At 43.3% G+C, this 26,610-nt stretch overlaps 1 protein-coding gene across 1 annotated transcript; it reads left to right on the top strand.

Annotated features, from left to right (window-relative positions):
* Positions 1-773: 773 nt before the first annotated feature.
* LOC139317852 (cytochrome P450 2J5-like) lies at positions 774-25,439 on the top strand. The gene is made up of 9 exons (XM_070944974.1): positions 774-944; positions 7,636-7,798; positions 11,841-11,990; positions 12,167-12,327; positions 16,274-16,450; positions 18,200-18,341; positions 21,986-22,173; positions 22,996-23,137; positions 25,258-25,439. Exons 1-9 carry the CDS (start codon positions 774-776, stop codon positions 25,437-25,439), a joined length of 1,476 nt encoding a protein of 491 aa, XP_070801075.1.
* The last annotated feature ends 1,171 nt before the right edge of the window (positions 25,440-26,610 follow it).

Here is a 26,610-nt window from a genome sequence, read left to right as displayed (position 1 = left end):
AACATATAGTTGTGTTAATTGAAAAAATAAGATTTGTTAATGATTTGCTTTAATATGTGACCGGAGCAAAAGCTTCATTTTGAAAAGATGTATTTTATGTTTTTGTTTTTAAAATTAAAAAAAAAAAAAATATTCAAAAGGAAAGAGGAGTCAAAGAGGCCATCTATGTCAAAATTGAACAGCCCTTCCTCAACAGAGGGGGAGGGATACGACACTTCCTGTTTACAACACAAGCCTTTCAGCACTGCCAAGAAGGTTCCACACCCATTTATACTCTGATACAGGTGACTCTGAGGATACAGATAAACCCCCAAGTGGCCTCAATCATTCTCAGAGACCTAATGACCAGATGACTACAAAGAATATAAATCTTTCCATTCCCCACCCATTAGGTAGAACTGAAGAAGCTTCTTGGGTGAGAAGTGAAATGGTTTCAAACAAAAACCCCAAGAAATTCCAGTTACCTTTCGGATAAAGCACCTTTGGGATACACAGCCCTTGTTCTTATTTTTATTTCTAAATGTCTTCCTCTGCTATTTGCATGTCATTGTGGCATGTCAGGGATAACCTGTTAACCCCAATTAATGTGATAATATCTTGTTGACAAAGTTTCAGCGCTAATTGGAAAGATGAGCATTAAAAGGCATGTGGTTATTTGTTTCCCATCAATGGAATAGGTAAAATAGGAAGAAAAGCAAAAAGCATCAAGTGAAAAAGATACATCCAGCTCCAGATTGACCAGAAATTCTCAAAGATAAAGCAGCAGCAGAAGAATGATGAAAATAGGGATATTTCTGTTTGTCTTGCTGTTTGCTCTGCTGATTCTCCTTTTCTTCAAACAACTCTGGTCCCGAAGACATTTGCCTCCCGGTCCTTTGGCTCTACCTCTCATGGGGACCTTGTGGACTTACGGGTTTTGGCTTCGCGAAGATTATTTCCGTAAGGTATTTCATTCTAAATAATCAATCAGTAATATACAAAATAATTCTCAATTTTTTGTTTTTGTACCATTACTACAGACTAATGAATTAACACAGTAAAATATTCTTGCATGATGAGAAATGCAATTAATCAAATGGTGGTGATGACACCTGCTTAGTTATTTTCCACATTATGCCAGAATATTCAATCCGAGACCTGCTTACCACCGTTTCACAGAGCGGCAAGTGAAATATTGGGGTTGGATTATCAGAAGAGAGATTCTAGTTCAATCTTGCCAATAAACCTCTCTTACGCGAGCTGCACTGGCTCCCAGTGGCCTTCCGAGTGCACTTCAAGGTGTTGGTTCTTACCTTTAAAGTGCTCCATGGCTTAGGACCTGGGTACCTACGAGACCACCTTCTGCAACCTATAACCTCCCACCAACCAGTACGCTCCCACAGAGTGAGCCTCCTCAGGGGGGGCACCTACCCTTTGGACTGGTGGTTCCCAGGGGCAGAGCCTTCTCTGTGGGGGCACCTACCCTTTGGAACAGGATACCCCCAGGGATAAGAATAATCCCAGATCTTCGTACTTTCCGTCGGGCACTTAAGACCTTCCTCTTTCACCAAGCCGGGCTGTCATAATTCATTTTTTCTTTCCTTTTCCTAATTGTGTAAATTTTATTCTGAAGATCTTAACTTAACTGATAAGCCAAATTGACTTAATTATTATTTATTGCTTCTATTCACACTTTTATATATATGTTTATTTTGACTGTTCACTGCCCTGAGTCCTTCGGGAGAAGGGCGGTATAAAAAATTAAATAAATAAATAAATAAATAAATAGTAAGATTTGATAATAGAATCAATTCACCAGAGAGAGGGTGGTTTCCCTTTCACTCTACTCAAATGAGGTTAGTCATCCCACTGTTGAAGATGCTTTATTTTGTATTCTTGCAATGGACAGCAGGTACAACTTATAGAATAGACAGCAGGTACATCATTATAGAATAGACTATTCTATAATGATGAAAACATTTATCTGGATCTAAGTTACAAGATGTGATTGATATTAAGCTGGTTGAGGAAGGAAGGACTAGAATAGGTTTCTATGCAGAGCCTTCACAGTAAGATCTAGATAAGATAAAGGTTCCCCTTGCACATACGTGCTAGTCGTTCCCAACTCTAGGGGGCGGTGCTTGTCTCCGTTTCAAAGCCGAAGAGCCAGCACTGTCTGAAGACATCTTCGTTGTCATGTGGCCGGCATGACTAAATGCCAAAGGCACACAGAACACTGTTACCTTCCCACCAAAGGTGGTCCCTATTTTTCTACTTGCATTTTTTACGTGCTTTCGAACTGCTAGGTTGGCAGAAGCTGGGGCAAGCAACGGGAGCTCACCCTTTTACACGGCACTATGGATTCGAACCGCTGAACTGCCGACCTTCCGATCGACTCCGATTAATTGCCAGCTCCCCACCTTTGTGTGTATCTTCCCCTCTCTCCCCCCTCTCTGTATCTCTCTCTCTCTCACTCTGTGTCTCTCTCCCCATCTCTCCCACTCTCTGTATCTCTCTCTCTCACTCGCTCTGTGTCTCTCTCCCCCTTTCTCCCCCATCTCTGTATCTCTCTCTGTCTGTCTCTACCCCTCTCTATCTCCCCCCTCTCTGTATCTCTCTGTGTGTCTTCCTCTCTCCCCTCTCTCTCCCCGTCTCTGTGTGTGCCTCTCTCTGCCCCCCTCTGTATCTCTCTCTCTCCTCTCTGTATCTCTTTCTCTCTGTGTGTGTCTCTCTCTGTATCTCTCTCACTCCCCTCTCTGATTCTGATATGAGGTGTCAGGCAGGCCATGAGGCTCTCATAGTGCCTTGCACAGTGCAGTGAACTTTAGCATGCTTCACAGTGGGGGAGATGGGGTCCCCTCCTCCTCCTGGAGTCCATTACAACATGAAGCAACAATGTGATCCTGCCTCACACACACTTAGCAACAGGACACAGCTTATAGTTCTGAGCCCAAAGTGGTGGGAGGGATGCCTTGAGGGCAAATGTGGCATGAAGGCAAGTACAGGGTTACTTCGCTCCTGCACTAAGGCTCTGGCCATCACCTTGTGGTGTCCCCCATTCCCCCCACCCCCACAGCTCTTTGGCCGAGCATGGTGGGTGCAAGCTCCAGCCTGAAGTGACAGGAGGTGAAGGTTGCCTTGAGCACAAATGTGGCCCGAAGGCAAGTATAGAGCCGCTTCGCTCCTGCACAAAGGCTCTGGTGGCCCTCCTCTTCCTCTCTGTCTTTCTCCTCTCACAACCCCTGGCTGGCTGTGGTGGGACCAGGAGGGTGCACCATTACCATGGCAACTCCACTGTGCTGTATAGTAGAAGCCATTTTAAGGAAGTACAGTAGAAACCATTTTAAGGCACAACAGGCTGTATCCCAAGTGTGTTGGGGTGTCTCAACCCCACAGTATTTGTTTTCAGGGGGTAAGTCATCTGTGACTTGGTAACTACTACTTGCTGGTTTGGTTTAAATTGCTTGAGGCATTCCAGAGTTATGCTGAAACATACATACACACACAGACACACCTGCACACACACCCAGGTGTACTAGGGGTGTCTTACCCACATAGAATTTTTTTTCTAGATAGTAAGTATCTGTGTATCATGTTTGGTTGAAATTTCTCAAGGCGTTCCAGAGTTATGCTGGAATACACACACACACACACCTAGAAGTGCTAGGGGTGTCTTACCCCTATTTGTTTCCAGAGAGTAAGTCATCTGTGTACCACATTTGGTTAAAATTATTTGAGGCATTCCAGAGTTATACTGGAACAACATACATACAGCCTGCCTATCTATCTATCTATCTATCTATCTATCTATCTATCTATCTATCTATCTATCTATCTAATCTATCTATATCTATATCTATATCTATATCTATATCTATATCTATATCTATATCTATATCTATATCTATATCTATATCTATATCTATATCTATATCTATCTATCTATCTATCTATCTATCTATCTATCTATCTATCTACATTTCCCATTTATGAAATGTATATGTTCACCGATTTCATCTAAGTGATTCTGGGTGGTTTACAAATAAAAGCCATACAGCCTTATAAAAGAGTCATAGATAAAAACCAAGTGAAAAACAGGATTCAATCAACATATGAAGAACGACTGCAAGATTTGGGTTTTGCTAGTCTAAAGAAAAAAAGGACTGGGGTGACATGATAGCAGTATTCCAATATTTGAGAGGTTGCGACAAAGAGGAAGGGCTCAATTTATTTTCCAAAGCATCAGAAGGCAAGACAAGAAACAATGGATGGAAACTAATCAAGGAAAGAAGCAACCTTGAATTAAGGAGAAAATTCCTAAAAGTGAGGACAATCAACCTGTGGAACAGAAGTTGCCTTCAGAAGTTGTGGATGCATCATCATTGGGGGGTTTTAAGAAGAGACTGGATAGACACTTGTCTCAAATTATGTAGGCAGGGGATTGGACTAGGAGACTTCCAAGGTCCTGTCCTGTCCTGTCCTACCCTACCCTACCCTACCCTACCCTACCCTACCCTACCCAACCCTACTCTACTCTAATTTTATTCATTAAGTTAAAACTTGCTATACTTGCACCCTTGTCTCCAGCTTTTCTATCTTTCTCTGGAGACAAAGAAATTGGCCCTGCTTATTGTGCAAACTGTAGCACTGAGAGTAATGCAGGTTCACCAGGTCACTTTCTCTTCTGTTGAAGATGATGTCTGTTCCCAACCATGTCATAAGTCTCCCTACAGTCTAAAAGATGTTGCGTGATTCTTTTTGACTTGGGACTACTATTGACCTACAAAACTTCCCTCCAAAGTATTTTCATGAGCCATGTGTCCCATGGAATGTGGTCTTTTTTTTTTTAACAACTTACCCAATAGCTTGAATTGCTCCTGTGGCCAATCTTAATTCAGGTTGTCCCAAGGTTTCCAGAAAGTCTAGTTGCCTCTTGAAAAAGCACTTTTGGGACAACCATGACCTGGATCACTGAGAACCTCCATAGACACTTAATTCACTTTGTAATCCATCACATAAAGAGCAACATTTGAGGGCAGATCCAAGTCTCTAGACTGTCCTGTCGATATAGCAATCAGTTGGGCAGTTGAAGAGTTGATGATTTAAGATAAAGAGGTTAAGAAACCTTCTAATCATTCAAACTGTAGTGCTCAAAAGATGTGACTCATGAACAAGCTGTCAGTCACAGGAGGAGTGGGCAGTAAAAAACAAGGGGGAATGGAGCAAATAGATATATGAGATTTAAAATGACAAACCTCATAGAAAATAAGGCAGAGACCATGAACAAGTAAAAAGCAGATTTATTGTAGAGAGAGAGATATATAGGTATAGGTATAGGTATAGGTATAGGTATAGGTATAGGTATAGGTATAGGTATATATATATATATATGTTTTCTCAGGTTTTCGCGGGTGTTTGTATGTAGGTCTTTGGTTATTCGGGTCTTCTCCCACGTAAAATTGGAAGTGTCTTGGCGACGTTTCGACGAAGTCTCATTCGTCATCTTCAGGCTGGTGTTCTCGGCTTCGTGCTTCCAGGAGCAATGTGAGATCGCAGCTGTCTCTTCCTTTTAACTGCTAGTGGGGGTGTGAGCTGATTGGGTGGGAACTTGGCTGTGCTCTGATTGGATGGGGGCTTGGTTGTGCTCTGATTGGATGGGGGTGTGTTCTGTTTGGGTGGGGGCTTGGTTGTGCTCAGCTTAGTTTGAGTTGCAGGGGGATTTGAGCTGGTGTATATATATATGTATATATATGTATATATATATGTATATATATATCTTTTTTCCTTTTTCGTAGGCTTTTATGTGCATATTCTTTCTAGCCAGGTTTTACCTACGTAAACTTAGTTGTTCTACAGTCCTAGGTTCTGTGAAATCTCATTCACAAGTTTCTGGGCCTTTTTTCTGCTGACAAACTGCAACTCTGTGTTATATATATATAACTTATGATATATATATATCATAAGCTTTTGCAAAAGGATTCTCCCATGAAAGAGAGAGAACATCTTACAGTTTTGAATACATGGTTTAAATACATTTTTTGAACAATCAGCAAAACAATTAAAATGCCCCAAACGCCCCCTCCTATCATTGTTTATAGGACGTTACATAAAGTTTACTGTATCTTATTCATCATCATATTCCCAGATTAGAACCCCCAATGGAAATACCCTTCCCACATTTCCTTAACAAAACAATTAATTGGAACATGGTAGTTTCCTTCCTACTATTAAAATAAGCTTCGGTTAGCCTGACACAACTCAGAATGTACTAACCAAGTTTATGGCTTTGTTTTCTCAGAAAAGGTGTCATACATACTTCCCCTTTCTAAGTGCCTTACACAGCTAATTAGCTTAGGGTTAGCTAAAGTCATGAGAAGCATAAATATGGAGTCATTTAGGCTATATTCATTACAGGAATGACTCTATTTCTCACAAGATAGGAGATGGAGGATTTCAGGCAGAAACAAAGGGAAAGGAATATCCCAGGAAAATGAAAGTGGATCGGGAAGATCTTAGTATGAATCTTAAAGAGAGAAAATCAATTTCTAAAGAGTAGAAAATACAGTGAAAGGACTTAGAATTGAGGATTTAGGAAAGTTTGAAGGTCGCATATTTTTATTTTATTTATTTATTTATTTTATCATATTTGTATACCGCCCTACTCCCGGAGGACTCAGGGCGGTGAACAGCCAAGATAAAAATACAAAAAACATACAAAAGTTAAAAGCTATTAAAAATAGATTAAATAATTTGGGCTCAAGAAACAAATTTAAAACATCCAATTTATATAAAACATTTAAAACCCAATTTAAAAGGGAGAGTTAGGCCAGATCAACCTGTTGGAATAAAAACGTTTTTAGGACGCGGCGGAAGGTGCGTAAGTCTTGGATCCTCCGTATCTCCGGGAGGAGCTCGTTCCAGATGGCAGGTGCCCCTACAGAGAAGGCTCTCCCCCTGGGGGCCGCCAGTCAACATTGTTTGGCCGACAGCACCCTGAGGAGCCCCTCTCTGTGGGAGCGAACTGGTCGGTGAGAGGCTACTGGTGGCAGAAGGCGGTCTCGTAAGTACCCTGGTCCTGAGCCATGGAGCGCTCTAAAGGTAGTAACCAAAACCTTGAAGCACACCCGGAAGACCACTGGGAGCCAGTGCAGCTCATGCAGGAGGGGAGTCACATGGGAGCACCACATCGCTCCCATCACCACCCTCGCGGCCGCATTCTGGACCAGTTGGAGCCTCTGGGTGCTCCTCAAGGGGAGCCCCATGTAGAGAGCATTGCAGTAGTCCAGGCGTGAGGTGACAAGGGCGTGAGTGACCGTGCATAACGAGTCCTGATCCAGAAAGGGACGCAACTGGCGAATCAGGCGAACCTGATAAAAAGTCCTCCTGGCCATGGCCGTCATATACTCTTCTAAAGACAGCCGTGAGTCCAGGAGGATGCCCAAGTTGCGAACCCCATCCATGGGGCCAACGACTCGCCCCCAATAGTCAGTGATGGCGCCAACTGACTATATCGGGACGTCGGAAACCACAGCCACTCGGTCTTGGATGGGTTGAGCCTGAGTCTGTTCCTCCCCATCCAGATCCGTACGGCATATTACCTATAAATAACCTGTTTTCTTTGATTGTGATATTTCTCAACATTGATTCTCTTGGCAGAATGTAAAACAATATGGAGATATATATTCTATGTGGGCTGGACCTCACCTTCTAGTCGTATTGTCTGGATTCAAAACTGTGAAAGAAGGAATGACCAGCTTCCCAGAAGAATTCTATGATCGACCATATGATGGTTTCTTCAGTACTTTAGAAGTCAGAAGAGGTATGTGCAAATAGTAAGAAATGCTATCTTAAGAACCGCCAGACTATAATAATTTGTGCTAAAATTATGCATATCATACGGGGGAAATGTAAGATATAGTAAATAAAATGATTTAAAGGTGTGTGTGTGTGTGTGTGTGTGTGTGTATTATGTTAAATTTATATTTACTAACCAAGAAATAAAGGGAGACTAGTATAGATCTATTTCAAGCTATTTAATCTAGGCTTCGAATCCCAGAAAAGTATGGCTAGCTGATGAGAGATATATAGCTTGAAATAGATCTATACTAGTCTCCCTTTATTTCTTTGTCAGTAAATATAAATTTAACACAAAATAGTTTGTCGTGAAAGCGACTGACTGAGGGCTGCTGACATCGTCAGAGTATTAAACTACCATTACAGAGATCTTTGCCTTTATACGCCATTAATCAATTTGGCCATTGCACATGTAATAGGCCCTTCCAGCTGTCTCCCACTTGTAATTAGCTGTGTTGTTTTTGCTGTCGTCATAATGGTTAATGGAGGCTTAATTCCTACTGTTTCTCCCTCCTAGCTTGCTTATCAGTGGGGGATGATGTTAGCCTGTCAACTATTGCAATTTGCTGCCTTGTCCATGACCTTGTGGTCAGCCAAGTTTGTTTCTCATTAATCCTATCTGGTACAGTTTGAGACAGCCCTGCTGGGTTGCTCTGTATTTGGTCAGGACTGACTATGCCTTCACAGGCTGAGTCTGCATGCTCAGCGGTGGGGGGTGGGTGCCATTGGTCCCTGCTCACTGATGGAAAGCCATCTCTGCTCATCCTGGAGGGTCTTTCCTGGTGTGTCAAAGCCTGGTTGGCCGGTGGCAGTTCGATATGCCTGTTGATGGAATTGTTATTAGAGAACCAGGCTTCTTTTAGTAGGCATCCTCCTTTAGTCCTATCATGGACAATAACCTCAGCAGATGGGTGACGAAAGCTTGGTAAAATAAAATTTTAATTATTTTAAAATTTTAAAATTTTAAGTTCCGGAGCTCACCGGATGTCTGCTTCTTTCTTTACTAATATACCTGGAACTCGTATTTTTAGAATAGTTTGTAATATCTATATATCTATATAGATCTATCTATCTATCTATCTATCTATCTATCTATCTATCTATCCATGTGTGTGTGTGTGTGTGTGTGTGTATTTGTTTTCGTAGATTTTCATGGGTACAGGTATACAAGTCTTGGCATATTCGGGTCTTTTCCCGTGTAAGATTGAGAGTATCTTGGCGACGTTTTGACGAGGTCCCACTCGTCATCTTCAGGCTGGTGTCTTCAGCTTCGTACTTGTGTGAGCAAAGCGTGATCAGAGATGCCGTCTCTCTATAAATACTGGTGGGGAGGTGGGGAGTGCTGGCTTTGTTGTTGTAAGCAGGTTGGTTGGCTGTATTGTTACATCTTGATTAGTAGATGGAGTTGATGTTTGCAGATTAGTCGGCTGTTTCATAACATCCTGTGTGGGCGAGGTCCTAGCTGTGTGCCCATTAGCCTTTTGTGTCGTAACGACCTGGGTAATGGGTTGTATGGTAGCATCCTGAGCTCTAGTGTTGTGACATCCTGAGTTCTATGATGTATTGTCTTGAGCAGATGGCTGGGATGCAACATCCCGGGTTTTGGTTTGGCTCCGAGTCTGAGGTCTTGTCATGTGCATATATATATAATATCTACTAAAAGAAGCCTGGTTCTCCAATAACAATTCCATCAACAGGCATATCGAACTGCCACTGGCCTACCAGGCTTTGAGACACCAGAAAAGATCCTCCAGGATGAGCAGAGACGGCTTTCCATCAATGAACAGGGACCAATGGCACCCACCCTCCACCACTGAGCATGCAGACTCAGCCTGTGAAGGCATAGTCAGTCCTGACCAAATACAGAGCAACCCAGCAGGGCTGTCTCAAACTGTAACAGGATTAATGAGAAACAAACTTGGCTGACCACAAGGTCACGGACAAGGCAGCAAATTGCAATAGTTGACAGGCTAACATCATCCCCCACTGATAAGCAAGCTAGGAGGGAGAAACAGTAGGAATTAAGCCTCCATTAACCATTATGATGACAGCAAAAACAACACAGCTAATTACAAGTGGGAGACAGCTGGAAGGGCCTATTACATGTGCAATGGCCAAATTGATTAATGGCATATAAAGGCAGAGATCTCTGTAATGGTAGTTTAATACTCTGACAATGTCAGCAGATGGCTGACGAAAGCTTAGTAAAATAAAATTTTAATTATTTTTAAATTTTAAGTTCCAGAGCTCGCAGGATGTCTGCTTCTTTGTTTATGTATGTATGTATGTATGTATGTATGTATGTATGTATGTATGTACATACGTATGTACTAGCTGATAACCCGGCATTACTCAGGTATTTATTTATCGCTGGCTTCCCCCTCTCTGTGTGTATCTCTCTCTCTCTCTTTTCTCTCTCCCCCCCCTCTCCTCTCTCTGTATCTCTCTGTGTGTCTGTCTCTCACCCTCTCTATCTCCCCCTTCTCTTTATCTCTTTCTGTGTGTCTCTTTCCCCCCTCTCTCTCCCCTGTCTCTGTGTGCCTCTCTTTTCCCCCTCTCTGTATCTCTGTGTGTGTGTGTCTCTGTATCTCTCTCTCTCCCCTCTCTGATTCTGATATGAGGTGTCAGGCAGGCCATGAGGCACTCTCGTAGTACCTTACACAGCACAGTGAACTTTAGCGCACTTCACAATGGGGAAGATGGGGTCCCCTCCTCCTCCTCCTCCTGGAACCTATTACAACATAGAGTGACAATGCGATCCTGCCCTACTCACCCTTAGCAACAGGATGCAACTTACAGCTCTGAACCCGAAGCAGCAAGAGGGCTGCCTTTTTTTTTTTTTAATTTGCCTTGAGGGCAAATGTGGCATGAAGGCAAGTACAGAGTTGCTTCACTCCTGCACTAAGGCTCTGGCCATCGCCTTGCCATATCCCCCCTCCCCAGCTCTTCAGCCGAGCACGGTGGGCATGAGCTTTAGCCCTAAGTGGCAGGAGGCAAAGGCTGCCTTTAGCACAAATGTGGCACAATGGCAAGTATAGAGCCACTTTGCTCCTGCACTAAGGCTCTGGCAGCCCTCCTCTTCCTCCCCCTCCTTCTCCTCTTGCAACCCCTGGCCAGCTCTGATGGGGCCAGGAGGGTGCACCATTACCATGGCAACTCCACTGTGCTGGACAGTAGAAGCCATTTTAAGGCACAACAGGCTGTATCTTAACAGAACACACACCTCAAGCAGAACACACACCCCAAGGGGTGTTAGGGATGTCTTACCTCTACAGTATTTGTTTCCACACAGTAAGTCATCTGTGTACCAAGTTTGGTTGAGATTGCTCAAGGCGTTCCAGAATTATGCTGGAACATCCATCCATCCATCCATCCATCCATCCATCCATCCTTTTATATATAAAGAAGGAGAAGAAGAAGAAGAAGAAGAAGAAGAAGAAGAAGAAGAAGAAGAAGAAGAAGAAGAAGAAGAAGAAGAAGAAGAAGAATGTACATATATACACACATACACACACATATATACATATACATACATGCATATATATTATAATTTAACTAAAAATATACCCATCTTCCCTTTCCTCTTCAGTCTGTTCCTTTTTCTTCATATTTTGCCTCTTTGTTCATATTTTGTTTCTTCTTTCAAATATTCATTGTCATCAACTCTCTGTATATGAGCAATCCATCTAAAGACATTAATTTCAGAATAACTACGAACATGTATAATCATACACTTTCAGTATTTCCATGTACAAGAATTGGGCTTAGTTGGGATAGTTTAGTTTAGTCACCATACCACACTAGAAAGTCTCCTAGTGACTATGTGACTTCCAAAATAGTTAAATATTTTTTTAAAGAAAAAAAATAACATGGGCATAATTTTACAAAAGGACAGCATGTCAGAAGGGTTTCGTATTCCCATTTGAAATTCAGAGAATGCAACTACACCAGTTTTTTAATGTGACTTTAATCAGGAATCATTTATCATTGTCTGCTGATGCCTTTAGGAATTATTTTCTCCAATGGCCACACCTGGAAACAGCAGCGACACATTGGCATGAGTTCTCTGCGGAAGCTGGGCCTGGGGAAGAAAAGCATTGAGCATCAGATAGAAGGTGTAGCTCAGACACTGGTGGAGGTCTTTAGGCAAACAAAAGGTATGCAATTTGAGGTAATGGCTCAAATCTCTGTCTGCAAAAAGTTTTAAAACAGATGCATTCAATTTGATTTTTTAAATTTTTTGAAATAATTGACACAGTTCCTAATTCTCTTCTTTCATCCCCTTACAAGTCCTGTTCCTTAAAAATTCATTATAAAATCTCTTCATTTGTAGGACAGCCATTTGACCCATCACCTCCGGTCCTAAATGCAGTTTGTAATATCATATGTACTTTGAGTTTTGGACATCAATTTGCTCCTGAAGATGAAAACTTCCAGAAGCTAACTCAAGCCCTTAAAATTCTTGTTAATTTCACTGGTAACTTTTTCCATATTGTGAGTTATGTTTTCTACTAAAGGGATAAAGCTCCCAAACCAATTATGTTTCCAATTGATTTAGTGCTTAAGTTGGGACTAGTACTCAAGAGTTTCTTAGTTTCTAGACTGGTGCATTAACCACTATACCAAAGTCGTTCTGCCCATGAAGGAATCCATCCTTTTAGTATCACCAGCCGATGGCCAACCATGTCATATTTTAACAGCTTTCACCCACCACTTCCTGGGTCAGTCTAGAATAGAATAGAATAGAATAGAATAGAATAGAATAGAATAGAATAGAATAGAATAGAGTAGAGTAGAGTAGAGTAGAGTAGAGTAGAGTAGAGTAGAGTAGAGTAGAGTAGAGTAGAATAGAATAGAATAGAATAGAATAGAATAGAATAGAATAGAATAGAATAGAATAGAATAGAATAACAGAGTTGGAAGGGACCTTGGAGGTCTTCTAGTCCAACCCCCTGCTCAAGCAGGAAACCCTACACCACTTCCGACAAATGGTTATCCAACATCTTCTTAAAAATTTCCAGTGTTGGGGCATTCACAACTTCTGCAGGCAAGTTGTTCCACTGATGAATTGTTCTGACTGTCAGGAAATTTCTCCTTAGTTCTAAATTGCTTCTCTCCTTGATTAGTTTCCACCCATTGCTTCTTGTTTTACCCTCAGGTGCTTTGGAGAATAGCTTGACTCCCTCTTCTTTATGGCAGCCCCTGAGATATCGGAAGACTGCTATCATGTCTCCCCTGATCCTTCTCTTCATCAAACTAGACATACCCAGTTCCTGCAACCTTTCTTCAAATGTTTTAGCCTCCAGTCCCCTAATCATCTTTGTTGCTCTTCTCTGCACTCTTTCTAGAGTCTCAACATCTTTTTTACATGATGGCGACAAAACTGAATGCAATATTCCAAGTGTGGCCTTACCAAGGCATTATAAAGTGGTATTAACACTTCACGTGATCTTGATTCTGTCCCTCTGTTAATGCAGCCCAGAACTGTGTTGGCTTTTTTGGCAGCTGCTGCACACGGCTGGCTCATATCTAAATGTGCATTTATTTATTTTTTTGGTACTGCTTCCAAATGTTCCTTTTAACTCTTTCTTCCAATACCCTTGTCATCTCAGCTGTTCTCCCCAAATATATCCCAATTTGGAAATGTTGTTCCTAAAACACAGTGTAGAGAACTATATTTAATATTCTAGTGGGGTCTGAATAATGAGGAAGAAAGAAGAAGAATGATTTATCTTGATCTTGATACCCAATTTATACTGATCTACTCTAGATCAGTAGGGTAGATACATCTCGCAACCATAATTGAGTCCTGAATTTTGGATGTAAATTGTTGCTGTCATAATGCATCATGTGAGTCACCATGGGATTGGACTTGATTTTACAAATATTATGGAGATTCTCAGTCATCCAGGTCATGGCTGTCCCAAAGGTGCTTTTTCAAGATTCAACTGGACCAGGGGTGAAATCTAAAAATTTTTCCTACCGGTTCTGTGGGCGTGGCTTGGTGTGGCGTGGCTTGGTGGTCATGTGACTGGGTGGGCGTGGGCAGTTTGACATCATTCACATCACTCTGCTGTGCATGGGGCGCTTGGAGAGACAGTGAGCAAGACAGCTCTTGAAGCTCTGTTTTTCTGGGGGGAGCGAGCGAGCGATCTGAAGCCGAGGCACCCAAACTTCTGGCAGCGGCAGGGCAGTTTCTGAGCAGCCAGCTCCACCTGACCTACTCCCTGAGTCTCGCCGTTCTCCTGCCCCCACCCACTCACCCAGCTCAAGCATCAGCTTCCCTGTTCAGCCCCAACAAGCTATGCATCCATGGTGCCCGCACCAGCATCCCAAGAGAAGCAGAGAAGATCATCGCTTGCAAGCAGACAAGCAGAGGTAGCAAGCGTATGCCGTGCTGTGGGAAAAATGACAGGTCCTGTTGTCCTGCAGAGCCTGCCGCTGCTTGAGCTGGGGTGGGTGGGCAGGAGAACGGCGAGACTTAGGGAGTAGGTCAGGTGGAGCTGGCTGCTCAGAAGCTGCCCCGCCACTGCCAGAAGTTTGGGTGCCTCAGTTTGAGATTGCTCCCTCACACACACACACACACACACACACACACACACACACACACACATACAGAGGTTGGAGAGCTCTCTTGCTCGCTCGCTCTCCTGTTCTGTCCCCGTTCCACTCACGCACCCCCACAGACGGCCCGGAGTTAATAAGCCACATGACAAAATTCTTTGAAAATAAAGCTGGCAGCAACCCAGTGGCTAGCTGCCAATTCAGACTTTATTCACACAAAACAAAGATTAGACTGCAAGCATTCCGATAAAACAGGCAGAGTTTCAACAATATAAGGATTAATCCAAATGCAGTCCGATAAAGCAGGCAAAGTCCAGTAACACAGAGATCATGGATTAGTTCTAGTTTCTGCTCGTCACAAACTGAACTGGCCACCACACCCACATTTATACCCTGTGGGGTGTGGTCCAGTGACTCAGCTAATCTCTGGCACACCTTCCCCTCTGCTGCACACACTTCTCCCTGCTCCTCTGGCGAGGGTCCAGCCAGCAGTTATCTCCTTTGTCACTGTCCACCTGTGGCTGCGGGGACGTGCTTGGCTCTGAGCCTATCTTTTGGCCTTGGGTGTCCTCTGGAGGCATTGCCAGAGAGGAGGGTCCTGGAGAGGGAGGCCTTGCCAACTCCTCTCCCTCACTCTCAGAGTCTGCATCTGTCGATAGCCCAGGCTCAGGCAACCGAGCCACAACATCTCCAAGCGCCCCATGCACTGCCCATTTGAGGAAAGGGCACGGACGGCTGGGCGCGTTTGGCTGCAGAAGGAGGCGCAGCGCAATGGGGTTGTTTTGTTCCCCGAGGTGGTACTTCGGGAGGGCTGGCGGACGTCTGCAGCTGACAACTATAATGAATATGTCCACCTGCCCTTCCGAAGCACCACCGCGGTGAACAAAACAACCCCATTGGTATGGATGCATAGCTTGTCGGGGCTGAGCAGGGAAGCCACTGCTTGAACGGGGGGGGGGCAGTAAGCTGCTAGCTTCTTCCCCGCAGCCCTGCCATGGTTGCCTGCCTTCCACGTGGACTTCTGCTTGCCTGCCTTCGCAAGCTGGCCACCGGGACGCCAGGAAGGCAGGCAAGCATGGCAGGACTGCAGTCCGTGGATCGGTTCGGGAGTGTGGCCAGCCAGCCATTGCTCCCAGTTCGGAGAACTAGCCTCAATCTCCGCTACCTACTCACCCAAGCTGGTCCGAACCAGGAGCATTTCACCCCTGAACTGGACTTTCTGGTTTTTCTTTGAAGACATTTCACTTTTCATCCAAGAAGCTTCTTCAGCTCTATTTTTACAATAGTTGTTATGCCACTGTGGTTGTTAAGCACGTCACATGTTCATAATTCTGATTCCAGTTTATCTAATAGGTGATTTTGGTTGAAAAATACTTTGTGAAACACTACCAGGGTTGGGAGCATCTGAATCTCTCTGAATTGGGACATCCATTTTTGATCCTAAGATGCTAACTCAGCATACTAGATCACAAGCTAGCAGACTATGAAAATTCAGCAATTGTAGTTAATGCATTGTTTGGCTGGGATGTGAATCCAGCTGGTCTAATTTATTAAATCATAGCTCAGTTAGCCATAGGTAACCATATTTACAAAAACTCCTGGAGACAATGAGAGAATAAAAAAATTTCATAGAATATTTTATAGTAGCTTTATAATAATCTATTTACTCCTGACATTATCTGTTTTCCAGAAGAATTTGTAAACAGCTTTTCTGGAGGAATTTTGAAGTCTGACACCATACTGTTTGCCAGGTTTTAATAGATTTGTAATGTTTTCCCTTGGTTATTAAGTGTTGTCTACTATGATGAGCTACTGAGAGTCTTCTCTAATTGTGGAGCAAAATAAATAATTCTTTTTTTTTTTCCTTTTCCATTAGATGTATGGTTTGTTTCCACAAATTATGAAGTATCTTCCAGGCCCTCACAAAGAGGCTCTGGCTTGTAGAGACCTTATCATTTCCTTTGCAAAGCAGGAAATAGAGAAGCACAAGAGATATCACTCTTTGCATGAGCCACAAGATTTCACTGATCACTATCTTCTTCAGATGGAGAAGGTATGGGTTTATTGTAGTTCAATACATGAGCAAGGAATTATTACATCCCCCATTGTAAATAAACAAGGGGAGAAACTGGAACTGTTTTCACATGTTGTTGATTCTATCCATCTGTTAATGCATTAATCTACAACTGCATTAACTTTTTTGGCAGCTGCAGCACACTGATTGTCCACTAGGGCTCCAAGATCCCTCTCACAGTTACAACTATTGAGACAGGTACCCATCCATTCTATCCAGTGGTGGGCTGCAAATTGTTTAACAACCAGTTCTCTGCCCTAATGACTGGGTGGGTGGGCATGGCTGGCTGGTCATGTGACTGGGTGGGTGTGGCCATCTCAATGTCACTCATCATACCCAGCCCCGCCTCCCAGCCACTCTCCCTTTCCTCAGATCTTGGGCCTATACGCAACACCTCCAGAAATGAAAGGGTTAAGCAACCCTCAGTTTCCTGGTACAAATGCCACCCCCCACCCCAGTGAAAGGATGGGGAGAGACCAGCAACGCATTCTGCTCCCATCATCAAGGAAAATGATGCCTTGGTACTACAGTGGTTTAAAGCACCCTGTTATTAACACAGCTGCCTGCAATTTACTGCTGGTTCGAATCCCTCCAAGGCTCAAGGTTGACTCAGCCTTCCATCCTTTCTAAGGTAGGTTAAATGAGGACCCAGTTTGTGGGGGCAATAAGCTGACTTTGTATAAATATACAAAAGAATGAAGGCTATTGCTTAACGCACTGTAAGCCGCCCTGAGTCTCCGGAGAAGGGCGGCATATAAATCAAATTAAAAAAAAAAAATATAAGACATTGGAGGCTGAGCTTATTAAAAAACAATATATTGTGTCATAACAGCCAACATTTCATACCTGAGGTGGCAGAGGCAATAAATCCCATTGACTCCTCAGAAGTAATTTACAATTAAAGCCCGTTTGCACCCCCAAAATAATAAATAAATAGCAGAAGCAGAAGAATTGACAATATTTCTGTGCAGGCAATTCTGAAAGAGACTAAGCTAAAGCTGGATAACCCCTTCCTTCCTTCCTTCCTTCCTTCCTTCCTTCCTTCCTTCCTTCTCTCCTTTTTTCCTTCTTTCCCTCCTTCCTTCCTTCCTTCCTTCCTTCCTTCCTTCATTTTTTGGCCAGTTGTTTGGCCAGTTTTTGGGCATTTTCAGGCTGTTTTTTGGGCAGAAAACAGCCTGAAAATGGCTCCCAAAATGGCCCAAAGAACATTTTTCAGGCTGTTTTTCACACAGAAAATGGTCCAGAAAATGGCCCAAAAATCAGGCAGGGGTGGGGCCAGCTAGTGGTAGGATTAGCCGGTTCACCAAACTGGGTAGAATCATAACAATTGGTTCACCCAAACCGGTCCAAAACGGCAATGGCCCACTTCTGATTCTATCCCTATGCTTTTTTTTGCCTAAATATAGAACCATACTTTTCTTACTGTGGGGAAAAAGAGCTTATTGTTTTTACAGAACTGTACAAAGACATGCTAGCCTGTGAAGAAAATATGTTGTAAACATTTCTAATCTCATGAGCTAGGCTGAAGCTTGAGAATTTTATGTAGGAGGGTTGTGCTATGCTAGAAACCTTCTACCACTTTAATTTTTTACTCTTCTGCATTGATTTTCCTATGTAACCACCAAGAATATATTCATTCTTCTCATGACTTGTTTCACAGAAGGAAAATATCCAGAAAAAATCTGCGTTGCAATCATTGTAATTTTTATTTTCATTCTTAAACATCAGAGCAGGAATGACCCCTACTCTACTTACAATGAAGAGAACCTGGCTTGGTGTATTTTTGATTTTTTTGGTGCTGGGACAGACACAATCTTCGGTACTATGATGTGGGCATTGCTTCTCTTGACAAACCATCCTGACATCCAAGGTGAGAGAAATCTGTGCTGTGGGAACAAGGGCCAGTTTCAGGTTCTGAAACACAGAGAAATTATTTGCAATACTAAGGCCTTTTATTTATTTTATTTATTTGTTAATTTAATTTGTATATTGCCCTTCTCCCAGAAGGGACTCAGGGCGGTGAACAGCCAAAATTAAAAATACATACAATACAAAAGTTAAGATAATTAAAAAGAATTAAATCGTTGGCTTCCCAATTTAAAACCCCTAAGTCTATAAAATTTAAAATCCCAATTAAGAACCATTTAGGCTAGGCCGGCTTGGTGGAATAAATAAGTCTTCAGGGCCTTACGGAAGGTATGGAGATCCGGGATCAATCGTATTCCAGGAGGCAGCTCGTTCCACAGGGCGGGTGCCCCCACAGAGAAGGCTCTCCCCCTGGGGGCTGCCAGCTGACATTGCGTGACCGATGGCACCCTGAGGAGGCCCTCTCTGTGAGAGCGTATTGGCTGGTGGGAGGTTATCGGTAGCAGCAGGCAGTCTCGCCAATATCCTGGCCCTAAGCCATGGAGCGCTTTAAAGATGAGGACCAATACCTTAAAGTGTACCCGGAAGACCACCAGGAGCCAATGCAGCTCGCGCAGGAGAGGTGTTACATGGGAACGCCACGTCGCTCCCATAATCACCCACACGGCCGCATTCTGCACCAGCTGGAGCCTCCGGGTGCTCCTCAAGGGGAGCCCCATGTAGAGAGCGTTGCAGTAGTCCAGGCGTGACGTGACGAGGGCATGAGTGACCGTGCACAAGGAGTCCCGATCCAGAAAGGGGCGCAACTGGCGTATCAGGTGGACCTGATAAAAAGCCCCCCTGGCCACAGCCATCATATGCTCTTCTAAAGACAGCCGTGTGTCCAGGAGGACACCCAAGTTGCGAGCCCCCTCTGTGGGTGTCAGTGACTTGCCCGACCTACAACCTATTCGTTGTAATAATTTTCCTATGTAGATTGTTGATGCTATAAGCAACAGCATGGATTTAGCAGTATTAAAGGAAAGCAAAGAATATATATACAAAGGCCTTCTTTGAATCCTGGCCAAGGGGAGACCAGCTTGTGTGGGTGATACATTAAGTGTAAGAAGTTATGGAGAGCTTGGCACTGAGAGCTATGGCTAAAATGCTATCAGAGTATTCCTCCTCCCACTTACCCTTAGATAGGTCTGTATGACTGCAGGGTTAGGGTTAGTAACCTGATCATTCTGAGACAAGCTCCAGATATGATTGTCTTGTCAGAACAGGGATAACATGCTCTAGGGGGGGATTTATCATTATCTCTCCTGTTGTGGTCAACCATACCCTGGTGTCTTTGAGATTTTCCAATTCTGTTTCCCTACCCCCCCCCCACTCCCACTCCAAAAAAACCAGGGAGGCCCTTAGTGACTGATGGACCCACTCAGGTTCTAGAGGGAGTCAGTGGATGTTTCAGGGACTCTGCTGAATGGTCTTGCAAATGCTGTGGTTATAGCCTGGATGTCAACATTCTGACTGACAAACCCAACCAAAGCAGGCACAGTCGAGACAATTCAATCTTTTAATGCCAAACTTTATGGAGTACATCATTTCGGCACTGATGATGGAAAAACCAGATCTAACTAATTCCCGTGCAAACCCACATAATTAAAGTAGAGGATTCTCCCTCACTCTATTAGAGCAGGTCACATTGTCCAACTGAGTCTCATTGTATTGTTATGAGAAAAAGTCTTTGGTTTTGGCAAATACCTGATAAAGTGTCCTTGGCTCTTACAGCTGTCTTCTTTTTTTTTTTATTGAAAAGTTTTACAAAAAAAAAAGATTTTTCCCCCAATATTCCTCCCACCCCTTTTCCCTCCCCCTCTCCACCCCACACCCCTTCCCCACATCCCCCCCTCCCCCCCAGACTTCCCAGAACAAAATACAGGGTATTTCAGTTAACAATCATAAGCTAAATTAACCTATCTATCCTTTGACTACAAAATCCCCCCCCCCGGAACCTTAACTCCACTATAAATAACATCTAGAACTTAACATTCATTCATAAGCTATTTGATATTTTCTTGTCTGATACTTATTTTGAATATAATCAATCCATCTTCTCCATTCCAATACGTATCTTTCTTGTGTATAATCCTTCAAATACGCTGAATTTTTTGCCATTTCTGCTAAGTTCGTTACTTTCAGTGTCCACTGTTCAATAGTAGGCAAAAACTCCTTCTTCCAATATTGCGCTACCAACAGACTAGCTGCTGATATTAAATTTAAAATTAGTTTAGTCTCTAATGCTGTACAATCCGTAATTATACCCAATAAAAACAATTGTGGAGTAAATTTCAACCTTTTTTCAAGATGTTCTGCATCACCCACCAAATTTTTATCCAAAAAGCTTTGATTTTCTTACTAGTCCACCATATATGATAGTAAGTTGCATCGTCACATTCACATCTCCAACATTTACAGCTGTCTTCTTGATATCTGGAGCCTACATTCCATCTCCCCTTTCCATCCCCCCTGGTTCATTGGCAAGCTGAGAAAAGATAATGGTTGCAACAGCAAAAGCGCATTTTGAACTTGACACTGGAATCAGAAAGCAGCCAGAGCCATGAACAGAATTGTGCCCATCCTCCTGACCTATCATTCCTGACACTCCCATGATTTATAGAGGAGTTGAGGATCGAAAGTGGCCAAGAAATAGCTAGAATGCCACTGGAAGGATACAAAAAATGAATCCGACTGAACATGGGTCAGAGTTCCCATTAAACCCTACCTTATACCTAAGTGTTTCCCAACGACTCTGTTGAAGGTCACCCGGACCTTCTATTTAGAGGAACATGAGGAGGAATTACCTAAACACCTGACAGATAACTCAAAGATGCTTTTTCAAAAGACAATTGGATTGTTTTCCCCTTGAGGAAGAAAAAAAAATGTTTTTCTTGTCATCCAAGAAGTTGTGATGGCAAGGGGAGGGAAGAGGATGGAAGGATAGGTATTGACTGGATAGTGAAGGGATGGAAAGTTAGGTTTGCACTGGGTGGTAGTAGTGGTGGTGGTCATGGAAGTATTGTATTTTTTTTTTTGCAGTCCTCTGATCATTAGCACTCTCCCTGAGAGCTATTGAGGCCACTTGGGGGTTTATCTTTGCCCTCAAGGTTACCTGATTCAGAGTGCAATTCATTGTGGAATCTTCTTGGAACTGCTGCATGATCTTTGTTGTAGACTGGAGATATCCCTCCCCCTCTGTTGGGTGAGAGAGGACTGCTCAATGTTAACATAAATGGCCTCTTCTAGCCCTCTTTCGAACCAATGATCCTCTCTATCCAAAATGTGGACTTTGCTGTCTTCAAAAGAACGACCTTTGTCTTTGAAATGCACATAGACTGCCGAATCTTGTCCTGATGGGTCTGATCTCCTATGATGTGCCATGTGCTGGTGAAGTGGTTGTTTTGGTTCACCTATATACAGATCTGCATATTTCTCATTGCATATATTGTACCGCTCAGTTTGTATCTGGGTGTTTTATCTTTGGAGTGGACAAGTTTCTGTCTTAATGTATTCTTGGGTTCTGCCTCTAAGGAATGAAATTCAGGAATAAATAAATGAAATACAATATTGAAAATGAAGCTTCTATATCCATCATTTTTTTAAAAGAGAAAGTCCAGAAGGAGATTGAAGATGTATTTGGCTTCTCGAGGATAATTTCCTATCAGGATCGGAAGAAGCTGCCTTACACCAATGCCGTGATTCATGAAATGCAGCGTCTAAAATATATCTTGCTAATTGGGCTTCCCAGGCAATGTACAAAGGATGTGAAGATGAGGGGATATCACATTCCAAAGGTGAGAAATGTGATCAAGCTGCATTCCAACATGAATCCAACATGAAAGAGCTCTGGTGGCTCAGCAGACTAATTAACATCCACTTACAACTGCTGCCTGCAATTACTGCAAGTTCAAATCTCACCAGGCTCAAGGTTGACTCAGCCTTCCATCCTTTCTAAAGTAGGTAAAATGAGGACCCAGATTGTGGGGGCAATAAGCTGACTTTGTATAAATATACAAAAGTATGAAGGCTATTGCTTAACGCATTGTAAGCCGCCCTGAGTCTCCGGAGAAGGGCGGCATATAAATCAATTTTTTTTAAAAAAAAAAATGGAAAGCAGAATATGGCACTCAGACAGAAGCTCTCTGTCCAGGAACTGCCAATGAAATCATGCAAAATTGAATAAGCAAGTATAGCAAACTTTTTTTTTTTTTGAGGATGAATTATAGGTTTAAATCCAAACAACTCCAAGCTGCACAGATTTTAAAGCTACAACCATAAATATTTTTTATTTGTTCTAGGAAGGTAATAAGAGATTAAGGATTTAAGTTCAAGCTTGTAGTCATGTATAGTGTTCCTTTATCCATTTGGGCGGGGGGGGGCAATCTGGTATGATAAAGGAGTATGCACCCAGCTCTCTGTTTTAATGGATGCAAGGAGAGAAAGGAAACTAAATAGTTGAGCAACTACTGCTCTCAGAATCTGCCTTGGAAATGAACAGATATGGGTCCAAAATTGCAAGCTAAATCAAATATTTCATCAATATTGGGATTTTTTTGTCTGTTTCTCTTAGAAAAATGTTTTGCTTAATCATCTCTCTTTTGTTTTGTTTTTAACAGGGGACCGTTATTGCTCCAGACCTGCGTTCTGTTCTCCTTGATCCTGAACAATGGGAGACACCTGAAGAATTCAACCCAAATCACTTTTTAGACAAGGATGGGAAGTTCGTTGAACGGGAAGAATTTCTGCCATTCGGAATAGGTACATCCATGAGCCCAAAGCAGTTGATAATTTATAGATTCCAAACACCCTCATCACTGAGTTGCTCTGAAATCAACATGATCTGAATAGAAAACCAAGGAATCTGTATGTTGTGGCTCCGTTGCCTGAGTCTGGGCTATCGACAGATGCAGGCTCTGAGAGTGAGGGGGAGGAGTTGGCAAGGCCTCCCTCTCCAGGACCCTCCTCTCTGGCAATGCCTCCGGAGGACACCGAAGGCCAAACGATAGGCTCAGAGCCAAGCACGTCCCCGCAGCCACAAGTGGACAGCGACGAGGAAGATAAGTGCTGGCTGGACCCTCACCAGAGGCGCAGGGAGAAGCATGCACAGCAGAGGGGAAGGCGTGGCAGAGATTAGCTGAGTCACTGGACCACACCCCACAGGGTATAAATGTGGGTGTGGTGGCCGGTTCAGTTTGTGACGAGCAAAAACTAGAACTAATCCATGATTTCTGCGTTACTGGACTTTGCCTGCTTTATCAGACTGCATTTGGATTAATTCTGGTATTGTTGAAAACTCTGCCTATTTTATCGGAATGCCGGCAGGCTAATCTTTGTTTTGAGTGAGTAAAATCTGAATTGGCAGCTAGCCACTGGGTTGCTGCCAGCTTTATCATCAAAGAGTTTTGTTGTGTGGCTTATTAACTCCGGGCCATCTGTGTGGGTGTGTGCGTGGTACGGAGACAGAATACTGTATTCCTTCTAGTTTCAAAACTACGAGCGTCTGAACTTCCTCGTAGGCTGTAAACATTGAAGTACAACTACTAACACTAATTAAGTTTAGATAATAATCAGCAGAGCTTTGTAAGACAGGTACAAGATTGCACAATTGTCAGAGGTTCCAAGTAGCACCTCCAACAAAAGAACATGCCGAGGCTTGAGTTTCCTCAAAGTTCCATTTTATTAGAGATGTCATATTGACACATCTGGGAAAATCCGAATCTAAAAGCTTCCAGGTTTTTCCCACCCAAAAGAAAGTTCAAGTCCCCGCCTAACACCCACAAGTCCATCACATGGTCCAATCCAAACCGTTCCAACTGGAGATGCCTCCCAGTTCCAGCCTTCCAGGTGCAAAGCAAGATGACCTTGAACTTCTGAGAAAGGAATGTTATTATGACTATATATCACCCATGCTCCATGCAATCTCGCCTCCCAATTTCCCACAGTAATAAATGTGCCAGGTATGAAGGCCCAATACAAAAGATGGCTTCCAGGCCTCACAACAAGTTCCTTTGGTGTTTTGGGCAGAATTGTTAGCTAAATCCAGTTTGTATCTATTGTGTGCTTGTGTATTATTGCAGTTGAAGCTGAATTAGTCATTGACAGGTAGGACATTGTAGCAGATAATTTTGTATACTACGCTTAGGTCAGACCGTAGGCGGCGTAGTTCTAAGTTGTCCAAGCCCAAAATTTCAAGCCTGATAATAATGTAATGTAGAGTAACTTATACAATGTGTAATAACAATGAACCAGCTTGCCTTCAGAAGTTGTGAGATCAGTTTTTCGTGGGTGTATAACTTTTCCTTTGAAATGGTGTACGACCATCCAATACAACCTGAATTGAAGGTATCTATCTGATAGGTATCAATGATACACAGTAGGATGTCATTCCCATTAGGAACTGAATTTGCTCAAAGATAGTAGGATGCAACATGGACATCGATTTTATCTGGTTCAAATCTTTACCGATTTCCTCTGTGATGGGGTGTACTTTGGAGATTAGCAGATTAAATATCCACTTCATCCATCCCCTTCATGGATTACTGCCTTGTCGTGGTGAAGGAGCTTGCGTAGCTCAATGAAGCTATGAGCTATGTCATGCAGGGACACCTAAGATGGACAGGTCATAGCAGAGAGTTCTGACAAAACGTGATCCACTGGAGAAAGAAATGGCAACCCACTCCAGTATCTTTGCCATGAAAACCCCATGGACAGTTACAAAAGGAAAAAAAGATATGATGCCAGAAGATGAGCCCCTTAGGTTGAAAGGTGTCCAATATGCTACTGGGGAAGAGCAGAGGGCTGGTACTAGTAGCCAGAAAGAGTGAAGCAACTGGGCCATGCTTTGTCTCATCTACATCCATGCTTTGTCTCATCTACAGGTAAACGTACTTGTATGGGAGAGCAGCTGGCAAGAATTGAGCTCTTCATCTTTCTGACCAGCCTGTTGAGGGCCTTCAGCTTCCACTTGCCTGAAGGAGTGAAAAAACTCAGTGAAGCCCCTGTTGTAAAAGTGACAATGCACCCAAACCCTTATAAACTGTGTGCTATACAACATACCTAATCTGGACAACCAAAGACCAGGAGGCTGTGTATGAAAAAATGTTCATTTCCAACTTTCTTCCCCTGCCTTGGAGTCACGTCTGGTCTAAGAGCTGAAATCCTGGCTGAGGAATCTCAGACAGTGGCACACCTGATTTTTATCGATCTTCATCCCAGACAAATTAAAAACTAGAAGGCTAGAACAGTGTTTCTTAACACAGTGGTTCATGGATCGGGATGCCTTGCGCACGGTCACTCATGCCCTAGTCACCTCCCGTATGGGCTACTGTAATGCTCTCTACATGGGGCTCCCCTTGAAAAGCACCCGGAGGCTCCAACTGGTCCAGAATGTAGCCGCGTGGGTGATTATGGGCGCAGCTCATTGCGCCCATGTAACACCTCTCCTACGCAAGCTACACTGGCTCCTGGTGGTCTTCCAGGTGCGATTCAAGGTGTTAGTCATCATCTTTAAAGTGCTCCATGGCTTAAGACCTGGGTACTTATGAGACTGTCTTTTGCCACCAAGAGCCTCCCACCAACCAGTTCGTTCTCACAGGGAGGGACTACTCAGGGTACCGTCAGTCAAATTATGCCGACTGACGACTCCCGGGGGGAGGGCCTTCTCTGTGAGGGCTCCAACCCTTTGGAATGAACTGCCCGCGGAGATACGAAATATCCCTGATCTCCGTGCTTTCCGCCGTGCCCTCAAAACCCTGATGTTCCAACAGGCGGGGCTAAACATATGAACATGTGAATGTTATCTAATTTTAGGTTCTATTTAATTGGGCCAAACTATGTTATAATACTTGGGTTAGGACCTGGTTATCTACGGGACCGCCTACTACCACCAATAGCCTCCCACCGGCCAGTACGCTCTCATAGAGAGGGACTCCTCCGGGTGCCGTCAGCCAAACAATGTCGGCTGGTGACCCCTAGGGGGAGAGCCTTCTCTGTGGGGGCACCTACCATCTGGAATGAGCTCTCCCCAGAGATACGGAGGATCCCGGATCTGCGTACCTTCCGCCGCGCTGTGAAGACTTTTTTATTCCATCAAGCAGGCTTGGCCTAATCTCCTCCCTCTTTTAATATGTAAATTTTAATCTGTTTTTAAATTATTGGGGTGTTTTAATTTGTCTGGGCCAAAATGATTTAATTTGATTTTAACTGGTTTTTAAATTTTTTGTATTTATGTA

The sequence above is a fragment of the Pituophis catenifer genome, unplaced genomic scaffold (assembly GCF_029215685.1).
Source record: "Pituophis catenifer annectens isolate HBS135680 unplaced genomic scaffold, rPitCat1.0.hap2 SCAF_6, whole genome shotgun sequence".
Lineage (NCBI taxonomy): Eukaryota > Metazoa > Chordata > Lepidosauria > Squamata > Colubridae > Pituophis > Pituophis catenifer.
This window is presented reverse-complemented; position numbering and strand designations above follow the sequence as displayed.